This window comes from Cyanistes caeruleus, chromosome 4, assembly GCF_971803275.1.
Source record: "Cyanistes caeruleus chromosome 4, bCyaCae1.hap1.1, whole genome shotgun sequence".
Lineage (NCBI taxonomy): Eukaryota > Metazoa > Chordata > Aves > Passeriformes > Paridae > Cyanistes > Cyanistes caeruleus.
Genome location: NC_141704.1, coordinates 32,222,173 through 32,233,572, shown reverse-complemented (window position 1 = coordinate 32,233,572; position 11,400 = coordinate 32,222,173). Strand labels below are relative to the sequence as shown.

Below are 11,400 nucleotides of genomic sequence, written 5' to 3'. Positions count from 1 at the left end.
GGGCATTCTCTCGGGCTAGCCAGTGAGAAAGAGGAGGTTTGTCATTGATAGTTGTGTCAGCCAATGGAACAGGGTGGGAGCGCGGCTGGTGTGCCTGTAGTCCGCGGGACCTGCTGTCACGATCCGTACCAGCTCCCGGAGTTCGTAAAGGACCTCGCCGCCCCGCCTGCCCCGGGCTCCCGGGAGAAAAGCCCTACGCCTGCTCGCCATGCGAGCCCACAGTGCTCAGACTGCCGGCGGGGGCCGCCAGGCAGGACACCAGCAGCAAGGAGGAAACCCCTCTGGCTGAGGGGGCTCTGCGGACTGGCAGGTGACTCCTGCAGGGCGACGGGGAAAGCTGGCTGTCCTGCTCCTCCGCCTGGTCACACGCATGCTTGTGGCACCACCGTCACAAGCGCCAACCTGTGGCACACAAGGAAGCCGAGGGAGGATTTACATTTGTTTATTCAGCGGGCGGTGAGACCGCCTTCGCTTGTGTACCGGCTCGTTTTACCGCTGACGTCAGAGGGGGCGTGGCCGACGTTGGCGCGTGCGGGAGGCGGGGGGGCGCGCGCGCGTGTGTGCGTGCGTGCGCGAGCGAGCGAGAGTGGCGCGAGCGGGGCCCGGCGCGCGCGTGCGCCGGCGGCGCGGGGCGGCCCGAGGGGCCGAGCGGGCGGTGAGGAGGCGGCGGCGGGACCCGACCGGCCTGGCCCGTCCCGGCGGGGCCCCTCCAACCTTCCCGAGGGGAAGGGCGGGCGTCTCGGCCCGGCAGCGAGCCCCGAAGGGTTGGGTGGGGGTTAGACGGGGGACTCTCCTCAGCGCGGTGGGCTGCGGGGGTCGCTGGGCCTTGCTCGTGGGAAGCGGCTCCCGCTTGGGTTGCTGCTGCTGTTGTTGTTTTTGTTTTGGTGGTGGTGGTTGCGAGGGCGTAGGGTGGGGAGGGGCGGGGTGGAAAGGTGCGAGGCAGGCCGTGGGGCTGGTCCCGCCTGCCCTACCCTCGCTCCCACGGGCTTTGTGCTGCCTCTGGTTGCTAACGGAGACTTCCCTTTGTCGGAGCGCAGGGTGACCTGTGAGGAATCGCCTTCCCCGCAGCCTCGACTTTGGTTTCTCGTGGCCTAGCAAGAAGTGCTTTCCTTTCCCGAGCTGTTGGCATCTTCCTGCCAGGATTCAGTCGTTCCCAAAGGAATGGAGGAATGCAGCTGATAAGTGCTTAACCACCCTGCGCTTCTATAGGCAGTACCAAGCGCTGGCCTTCTTCCCTTTGGCAGTTTGGGGGTGGGTCTTTCCTATTTACGTGGTCTGGGTACCTTTTTTAGTGGCACTGTAGACCAGAGGAGATGGAAGAAAAGGAGCGATGTGATAAATTCCAGCCGGTATCTTGACACTAAGGAACCATATATTTTGACATTTTAAAATTGTTCTTTTATGTGGAGGGGAGGGAAATACTACGTTTTATGGGGTATGAGAAGAGGGAGGTTGCAGATCTTCATGTGGTTTTTAAAACCGGCTGTCAGAGGCAATTACTGAATAAACTGAAGCACAAGAGGAGGATTTGTATGCTGGAAGCAGCACTAGCCCACAAAAGGGGCAGTGGGCTGTTGTGACTGTGGAGGCAGGAACTTTAGCCTCCTTCATTTTTCACCACCTACTCCCCATCCACCCATCGAGAAAATGAGTTGTGTGCCATGGAAAGGTGACAAGACCAAATCGGAATCGCCAGAGCCATCCCAGCTACCACCACAGCATATTTACCATGAGAAGCAACGCAGGGAGCTGTGTGCCCTCCATGCCCTCAACAATGTCTTCCAGGACAGCAACGCCTTCACTAGGGAAACCCTGCAGGAGATTTTCCAGAGGTAGGATGCTCTCTGTACTGGCATTAGCTTCCCCTTGTCCTCTGCTGATGGGAGGAATTTTTGAGTGTTACCTGGGGGGAAATGGAAAGAAAAGGAGGGATTTGGACTGTGCCACTGCTTTAAGCTGAATGTATCTTATTTTTTTAACCCCAGCCTTTTTTTTTTTTTCCTCCATGCAGAAATTCTCATTTTACTTGTTTCTTAACCTGTTCTGGCTCCCAGTTTTGGGTCCCAGAGCTTTATTGCAGATGCCATCATGTGGTTGGAGTGCTGTCTTCCTCTCTACTCACCTTACTGCCTCTTCTACCTGTCTTCTGTATTTTTGTCCTGCCTTGTGTAAATAAACTACCTAGATGTTAGTAATGGATTTGGGGATTACCTTGGGAGAATGAAGGTGGCAGGAATGACTAACAGGTCATCATAAAAACTTACTGACTTAGTACTGCAACACATGCAAGTTTTTTAGAAATTAGAAGTTCTGCCAAATGAGTGACTCTTTATTCAAGAGGTTCAGTGAAGTTCTTCAGACACTATGGGCTTTTTTTTTTACATGCATCAAGACTCTCTGTACTCTTTTAAGCTGGGTTTAATTTCAGTAGCTGGATGCCTGTTTCCTGTGGCAGTGCTAGATGTTTCCCAGCAGCTTCAGATAATGAATAAAGTGGGTTTGACTTTTACAGGGATGAATATAAATTATTAACGTGGCCTGTGCCATAGCTCATATTTTGCTCAGTGTTTATTTTATGGTGTTTTGATGCTTTATGGGAGTTCTCCTGTGTGAGCCTCTCTAAGTTCTGGTGACCCACCACTGATGAAGCTAAGGGGTGATATAGGAAAAGGGCTCTCCTCTGATACTCAACCTGCAGACATTGTAAACATTATGTAAGTTATGGTTGAATACCTGTTACCAGCAGTTGCCAGCATCTCGTGTTTTTTATAGGTAGGAGACCTCACATTACGGCAGCACGTGCTGTGGGGTGAGGCAGTCGTTGTAGCCTGTGCTGATGAGCAGGGAGCTGTGGGCCTGTTGCTGCTCTCCTGAAAACTGGCAAATTTATGAAACTGGTGCTTGACTCATCAAACTCATGCCTGTCTTTGGCAAAATAATGTGGTGAAGGACAATAGCAGGTGTCAGATTGAAATGCTATTTGTTATAGCTTTGTAGATAAAACTCCTGCTGGTGGAGTGGAGCTGGTCCATGGCAGGCTCAAGGCACTCTTTGTCCAGCGTAAACAACACTGTGGTTTTGTTCCAGAGCAGCAATTGTCAGAATCTTAATCACAGCTGGATTGCTCTTGGCCTGAAGCAAACAAAGGCAGTTCATGTGGTAGAAGGAGTGTGATGATCTAATTAGTTGGCTTTCATTGCATTTGGTGAGACAGAATTAGTGTGCAGCATGAAACCTCCCAGAAAAAGACTGGATATTAATCTTGTTGGACCTCTTTCCCTGGAAGGGAGACTTTGTCTTTTATTCCAACCTGGAGTTGTTCCATCCTAATATTTGGATCAAGATACACAGATTGATTCAGCCCCATGGTAGTATGGAAATACACATGGATGTTTCTCTTGGAAATGGATGATCTATAAGCTACGCATAAGAATTGCCACTGCCTTTCTCTTTCTGTTGGGTGACTACTTGTGTGTAGTTTGACTTTCCTTTAAGAAGTGTGAATTTAGTTGCCCTTTATATGTCTTTTCCTGTGTTCTACTCACATTCTATGTATTGATAAAGGACTGATGAATATTTTTAATAACCTGCAAAAATGTTGAGGTTGGATTTTAAAACCCAGTGTTGACAAAGTAACAAAATCACAAATAAACTTAAGCTCTCTAGCTTTTACCACATTCTTTGGAGAATGATTGAACCACATTGCTTAATCATTAGCTTCCCTTTTGCTGCATCCTATTGTGTAAGGCCAGGGTAGTCTGATGATTATCATCTCAAGCATATGCCAAAACTTGGTCTGGGCACCCCTCTGATTTTGTATTCTTTTCCTCTTCTTTCCTCTAAAACAAGAAATACCTTTTTGATGTTCCTCTGGCTTTTGTTGCAGGAAGTATGATTGCATGTTCCAAGTGTTGCATGGAGATACAAACAAAATCTCTTTGCTTCACTGGAGTCTGCATATTGAGAACTGATTAGGAAAGACAACTGCATGCAGGAATCTTGTGTTAAGACAACATGTTGATGAAAGTTTTTGATGTAGAAAGATTAAGAGGATTATTACCTGGATTTCTATCCAACTTTGTCAGTCTTCCTCAGCTCAGTAGCTAGATTAAAAAAAACAGAGCAACAATATAATTCCTTGCCTAATCAGAATCTTTCAGCTGATGATTGTGGACTCTGCTTAGGTATGTGTGGTTCAAGATGTTGAAGTGGTTCTTGGGGCAAGTTTGCTCACAGGTGCCAGTTTTTTGTTGCCCGTGCTGGTCACCTCATCGCATTTCTGGGGCTCTGGAAGTTACGTGAAGGAGCAAAGATAGATCTGTTCTTTCAGCTCTTGAATAAACTTGTCTCTGGAAAATGGTACCATGAGAGGGTGCTTCTGCAGCCCAAAGGGCTCTCTGAATTGTAAGGTTTTCCTTGCTCACTGGCGCTCAGGAGAGTTGGTAGGTTTGAAGCAATGATTTTGAGGAGTTAGCCATAGCCAAGTGATCTCGCTTTATGGAGATGCTGGAAGAGCTGTGACAAGCTGCAGGGTCTGTCTCTGTGATTAGTAAAATACACCCCCATGGTGGGTATTAACAGCTTGTCCTCTTACCATGGTGTTGTGGACTCCTCTCCCTTCTGTAGTGAACACACTTCCCAGATTCTTCTGCTGCAGACTGCTCCACTGTGGAAAAACTCACAGCTGAAGACAAAGGCTACCTGTCTGTAGCCTCTCCAGCCTTGGTTGCTCTGAAACTCCCTACCCAGTCCACTGCTTTCTTCTTGTCAAATGCTTTATGCTGTCAGGGTGTCACTGAAAACTGGGAAATAAACTTTGCACAGCTGGTTAGGTAAGAAAGCTGAGATTACTTTATTCAGCATGCTGGGTGCACAGGAATCGCTCCACCTAACATGTGTACCCAGCAGTCTACCAGTCATATAACCAGACCACATTATATGCATGAAACTAGTATATAGTCACTGCATTTCTATTACAAATGCATTATATTTCCTGAATTCATGCATATATGTTAATTATTTCCATGGATTTATTTAGATATCAGTAGGGGTCTTTTGAGGGTCTTTGGTGGCCGTTTGGGAATATCCCATTCCCCAGATTTTCTGTTGATGGTTCTGGATCCTCTAGTGAATCTTTTCACCTTGAGAATATCTCAAGTATTTTTGTCAGGTCACGATGCACTTCTCTTTTTCTTTGGCCTGGCAATCTATCTTTGTTCTCAAAACTAAGATTTGTGCTAGTACATCTTAATCACTGATACAGGTAAATAAGGAAGCGCTAGCTGGTACAAGGCTATTAGTCACAGATGTAGGGGGTTAACACAAAGCCACATTAATCTCTGGCATTTGTACAAAGTACTATATGGTACAAAATGAAGTGTTAATCATAGATATAGGGATCAAACACTATTGTGCTAAAGTAAAAAAGAATTAAGGAATTAAAAAGAATTAAAAACATCTTCTGCTACTGCTGCATGGATGCCTTTTTAAAGAAATACAATTTGTTGGGTAACGAGGGCAGGAATGCAGAAGGGCTGAGGGATTTTCAGTGGATGAAGTATGCCTGCAGAACATGCAGCATGCTAAAGGCTGACTGAGAAACATGCAGGAACATTAGGAGTTTTGGGGATGGAGCTGACAGGAGGAGGAGGCAGGTAAAATACAGATGTTTGGATGGTATGAAATCTGAACTTTGCAATGGTAGAATTAATGGAGTCCTTATCAATGGAAAGAGCAACTCATCACAACAGAACTCATCTGAGGCTTGACTTTGGATTTGCATTACATGACTTTGTTGTTCTCTGCTCCCAGTTTCCCCCATACTTGCTTTTCCTTCTGTCATCATAATAATACATCCTGTTGTTTTCCCTCCTTACAAAATTTCTTGGGCGGAAGGGGGGAACATAAAACCATAGAAGTGGCTAACACACTATTTTGCCACACATCTCCGTGTTATGTTTCACATCCGTTATCTGAACTTGTGCAAAGGCTGTTGTATACTTTGGCATGTAATCTCATAGCAGCCCACAGCTTCCTCACAAGAGGAGGTGGAGGGGCAGGCATTGATCTCTCCTCTGGTGACCAGTAACTGGACCTGAAGGAATGGCATGAAGCACTGTCAGAGGTTAGGTTTGATATTAGGAAAAGGTTCTTCACCCAGAGGGTAGTTTGGCACTGGAAGAAGCTCCCCAGGGAAGTGGTCACAGCACCTGACAGAGTTCATGAGGCGTTTGGACAGTGCTCTTGAGCTCATGGTATGATCCTTGGGGCTGTCCTGTCTGTGACCAGGAGTTTGATTCTGTGTGGATCCCTTCCAAAACAGGATATTCTGTGATTATATGAATGTGATGGACTGTGGTTCTGCATTTTTAGATGCTGTTGTAATGCAAGTGATGTCTAAGCAAACTTACAGGTCGAAGATGAAGAGATTTGTTCACATCAGGATTATCTGTTTAGTTACCTACAGGAACAGATTTTTTTTATCATATAGCAACAGCAACACTTTAGAAATCTCCCAACCCCAAGTATCTTCACAGCTTTGTGTCTGAATACTTCTTTCATTTACCAGTGGAGGAGGAAAAAGAACAACCTTTCTGCAGCCAACCTCCCGTGCCTCTTTTACTCATCCAGTCTTCAAGGCTGGTGTTGACTGTTGAACTCTTGAAATTGTAATAGCCATTGTCCTAAATAGCAAATTGGCGTTTACTCCAACTGTAAATAGAGAAAAAAAATCATAATTGAAGCATCCTTCAGAAATTCCAGTTCAAGGGGTCAGGGAGGAAGAACTTTGTGATTTCTTACGCATCAAAGGCAGGATTTTGGAGGCTTTGTACATCAAGGTTATTCGTACGGCATTACTTAGTTCCCTCAGCCCATTTGATGAAGGATAAGGGGGGACGGAGTAGTTTGTGTTTAAGCACAAAACTCCTGAAAATTGATTTCAAATTATACAGCAAGTAGCCCCTTTCCAGTTGTGGAAACAGGTTCAGCAAGCATCTGTTAGAGCATTCTCTTCTGTCTGCAGGCTGTCTCCCAACACCATGGTGACCCCCCACAAGAAGAGCATGCTGGGGAATGGGAACTATGATGTGAACGTGATTATGGCAGCACTTCAGACCAAAGGCTACGAGGCAGTTTGGTGGGATAAGCGCAGGTACTGAGAATTTGTGTAATTCTAGAGGTGGCTACTGTTTGCAAAAATGAGGAGGAGATTGAAGTGAAAGCACCAGAACATAATCTGGTTGATGTTTTGTATCCTGTACTTTTTCAGGGATGTTAATGCCATTGCCCTGTCTAACGTGATGGGCTTCATTATGAATCTGCCCTCCAGCCTTTGCTGGGGCCCCTTGAAGCTCCCCCTCAAGCGACAGCACTGGATCTGTGTCCGGGAGGTGGGAGGCACCTACTACAACCTCGACTCCAAGCTCAAGGTGCCCGAGTGGATTGGAGGTGAAAGTGAGCTCAGGTAGGATTTCCTCTAATCCTTCCCTGTTGGAGGTAAGAAGTCTATCCTTAAGCAGTTGGCGATTGAAATATGTATGGTTGACCTTATACAGTAAAAATTGTGAAAGTAATGAGGTTCTTCTGCTTCCACTTGGATTGATGCCCCATTTGTGCAAAGCTAGGGAAGTGCTTTTGGCAGTGGTGTCTCTATGAGCTCAGGATAGCTTGACTTGGCCTCTTACATGTGTGCCTCTGTCAGTGGCGAAGGTAGAGGCCACCTCTGGTATTAGTGGGTGATACCTGCAACAGATGTGCTGTGCCCTGCTCCCTCCTCGATCATGACAGTACACTGAACATTCTTTGCCTCTTTAGTAACAATCTGTATGTTTCCAGCAAGAGGCTTTCCAGACTAAAAGTGCAGCCTTATCTGTGACAGCAGTAAGAGCTGTTTGCTAGGAATCACTTTTCCTATGTAAGCATATGCTGCCCTTGTGGCTTGGCTCCCCTCCCTCTTTAATCTTAACACAACATGGTCCTTGTAAATACTTTGTAAAGTTTCACCTGCTCTTGATAGCTGTTTAGCTTCCATTCCATTGTGCCATAAATCCTACTGGCAGCTTTGCTGCCTTCACTAGACTTGTTCTGAGATAGGGATTGCACGTGTGCAGTGCTTGCAGAGCCAGTCGTACCATGGAAGTTTTGGTAAATTTCTGGGGTAAAGTAACTCTCTTATGAAACTACTGTGCAGAGGTTGTGGTGGATTTTATCCTAGGCATTTATTGTTCTTCAGCAATAAAAAAGGACTTTCTCTACTGGGAGTTTTGGAAACCTGGACCAGAAGATATTGGAGAAAATGTTGTTTTTCATATTTATTGGAAGTAATCAAAGTTTGGTATTAGAAAAAGCTTAGGTGCAGAAAGAGGCTAAAAAAACATGTCAAATGACTAAGTGGTACACTGCTGCTAAGGACATCTAAATGATGGGTGTTCTTTTTTTTACTAGAAAAATATTTTTTCCCAGATTTGTTGGAATTATTTTAAGCTAAAGTGGGATTCTTGATCTTGGAAATATGAAGAAACTAAACTTGGTTTTAATTCTGTTTTCTTACCTTGGAAAGTAAGAAAGTGGCACCTATATAGACTCATCTTTGCTGAGGTTAAGATAATGCCTGTCTTGATTCTGAGAATTTTCTGGGTAGAGATGGTTGAATCTATCAAGGAAAATTTAGTATTTGTTTGTGGTTTTTTTCTGTCATAAAATAATTAAAGACAGTGGAGTTTTCCCCCATTTCTTGTCCCATCTGAATAGTTAGTTGTATGTAGTTGTTGCTGCAGATGACAAAGTTCAGTAGCACTTGCTTCTGTTTCTCTTTATGATAGGAAATTTTTGAAACACCAGCTGAGAGGAAAGAACTGTGAACTCCTATTGGTGGTGCCAGAGGAGGTGGAAGCACACCAGACCTGGAGAGCTGATGTGTGACCTGGGCTGACTCTGTCCTCCCACTACAGTTCTTCCCCTTTACCGAACTCCTGATGTCCTAAAACCTGGATAATGGGTGCCCCGACTCTTCTCGTCTGGAATTTCCTTTGTTAGGCTCTTCTCTTCCTTCCTTGGTGCAATAGGGCAATGGCGCTGGACATTGGGGGTAATGGGTGGAGAAGAACTGAGGGCAGAGAAGAGGAAACTGGAAGCCAGTTACTTTAATTACAAGGTGGGTGAGCTCCAGTGCCCTTTGGCCAGCTGGAAGGCATCATGCTCTGGAAAAACTGGGCTGGGGGAGAGTGCCTGGAAACCCCAGGCCTCCATTTCCCCACATGGTTCAAGGCTGCGTTTGGTGGGACACTGCTCCCTCCAGGGCTTGTCAGGAAGGAGCAGGGGCTGAGCATGCTGCCACGTCTTTACAGTTCTCTCCCTCCAAAACAAGTTGTCATGAAGATATTTGCAATTCCTAAGGGTCTCTCAGGACACTCAAAACACTAGGAATGGTACGGTGCTCAGCACAACCCTCTGCTTCTTAGGACTGGTTTGTGCCAGGAATTAGGAAACAATAATAAAACCAGTGTCATCTTCCAATAAATTCTTTGGGTAGCTAGAGGATTCTTCCCCAGGGTCTCCAAGGATTTATGTATGTGGTGAGCAGTTGTTTGGCAGTGTGTGTCTGGCTAAGGTGATATGGAAACAGCAAGCACAGGCTAACTGAGGAGTATCAAGTTGCTGGACTGGAGAGAGGCCACAGTCTGCTTGGGTTTCTTCACGCTATGGTGGGGTTTTTTTAACTATTTTTTAAAAGTTATTTAGGTTTTGTGTATGGTCACCCAGTAGTTTAGGGGCTCCTTGGAGAGAGGAATCAAGCTGAAAAGGTTTTCAAGTAAATTAATTCCCTTTTATTTTCCTCTCTTCAGAAGTCTAGCCCACAGTCACAGATGTCATGTGAAATGAAAGAGGTCAAGTTATAAAATAAAGATGGGCTAAGGAAGGAAGCCTTTATAGCAGTCAGTTTTGCCCTTTTATTGCTACCATCCGCTGGTGTGGGAGATGCAGAGGGTCCACCAGAACTTTCAGGCATTGGAGACACCCTGGCTTGGTAGTTGAACCCAACCTCTCCTTTAGCACTGGCCAACAAACATTCCGTTAATGGTTGAATTGCTTTTTCCTGCCTTCCATGGGGAAGTGAGACTAGACATGGGAGACGCTAAGGAATCTCCACCGGCTGTTTCCCAGTCACCCAGGAGAGCTGTAGCTCAGCCATACCTTCCTTGGCAGGAGGAGGAATTGCTGAATTTGGAACTGACTTCGTTGTGTTTAGCACTTCCTGGCTGAGCTGCTGTTCGCTTCCATCTTTACATGTCTTGGTTGAAAAGCAACCTCTGGGACCTGATGGAGCTCGAAGGATCCTGTTCCACCATGTGCAAGAAACTGTCATTACTGATGTTTGAGCTGGTGAAAAGGAGGGATTGTAATGACCTTTTCTCAGTTATTTTTCTCTTCAGAGCTCTGCAAACGCATGAGCAGGTGCTCGAACCTGAGAGACCACCAAAAGTGGCACCATCCCAACAGAGAACAGAGGCCACATGACGACAGGACGATGGTGTTTGCTGACCCCTGGCCATTTGGCAAGCACTTTTGCAGTCCTTTGAGCACAGCCTCCCACAGTCAAGAGCAAACTGCTCATTTAAAAAGTCCTATTTCGTAACACATTCCAATGACCAATACCAGCTGGCAGAGTTTTTAAACACTTTCCAGGCAGGATGTTCAGCCTGCAGGCATTCTGCTCCTGACTTGAAGCCATTTCTTCAAGAGGGGAAAATATAAATCTCAACAGCAACATTTTCTATGCTGATTGAAGTTGCACTTTGGAGAAAAACCCTGTTTGCATGGAAACTGCAAGCCAATGGATCAGTGCACAATATGCAAAGATGTTTTAAAATACTTTGGGGCTGCTTTCCTCTCCTTGTGTGTCAGCTGCTTTCCCGGGGGAGAAACAGTGTGATCCAGCTGCTCAGGTAAAGGGAAAGTGTATGATCACATCCCTGTGGGAGGTGAGGCTGCAGTGCCTGAGGGTGGGTGAGCTGGTCCAGTCCCACCGCTCGGGAGCGGGGAAGCCCCTCTTTGTTTTCTTGCTTGTTTGGTTTTGTTAGAGCCTTGTCTTGGGTTTGTTTACAGAGATGTATTTTGTTTAACCAAATATTAAAAATGGAAAAAAAAAAGTTTCCATATAAATGTCCTATCACTTCTGTATGTTCAATTGAATTGTTCTGTAACAAAGGTATGTAAAGGATAAATAAATTTTTTTCTTTGGTTATAAAACCACCATGTTTCTGTGAGTTAAAAACCTTGAACGGTGGACACTGGTGCTGAGGTAAGATCACCTCCTGGAGAATTCCCTGAAGCCATGCAAGGCTTCCCCACCCCTCTGAAGGTGACAAAACCACGTTGGTCCCTTCCACACTGTGCATG

At 45.9% G+C, this 11,400-nt stretch overlaps 1 protein-coding gene across 5 annotated transcripts; it reads left to right on the top strand.

Moving 5' to 3' along the window:
• Positions 1-83: 83 nt before the first annotated feature.
• Positions 84-11,250, top strand: JOSD1 (Josephin domain containing 1). Of its 5 annotated transcripts, none has more exons than XM_086887483.1 (5): positions 84-310; positions 1,038-1,832; positions 7,025-7,153; positions 7,271-7,465; positions 8,823-11,250. In XM_086887483.1, the coding sequence occupies exons 2-5, from the start codon at positions 1,648-1,650 to the stop codon at positions 8,920-8,922; spliced, it is 609 nt and encodes a 202-aa protein (XP_086743609.1). In that variant the 5' UTR covers positions 84-310; positions 1,038-1,647; the 3' UTR covers positions 8,923-11,250. The 5 variants fall into 5 exon arrangements, with proteins under 5 accessions (XP_086743609.1, XP_086743607.1, XP_086743608.1 ...); XM_086887481.1 differs by lacking the exon at positions 84-310 and adding an exon at positions 515-655; XM_086887482.1 differs by lacking the exon at positions 84-310 and adding an exon at positions 629-764.
• The last annotated feature ends 150 nt before the right edge of the window (positions 11,251-11,400 follow it).

What these genes read in the sequence shown, in the direction of transcription:
- JOSD1 (XM_086887483.1), top strand. Translation starts at nt 1,648, where the DNA reads ATGAGTTGTGTGCCATGGAAAGGTGACAAGACCAAATCGGAATCGCCA. An exon ending in CTGCAGGAGATTTTCCAGAG is followed by an intron (nt 1,833 to 7,024) that starts GTAGGATGCTCT and finishes TTCTGTCTGCAG; the next exon opens with GCTGTCTCCCAACACCATGG. An exon ending in GGAGGTGAAAGTGAGCTCAG is followed by an intron (nt 7,466 to 8,822) that starts GTAGGATTTCCT and finishes TCTTTATGATAG; the next exon opens with GAAATTTTTGAAACACCAGC.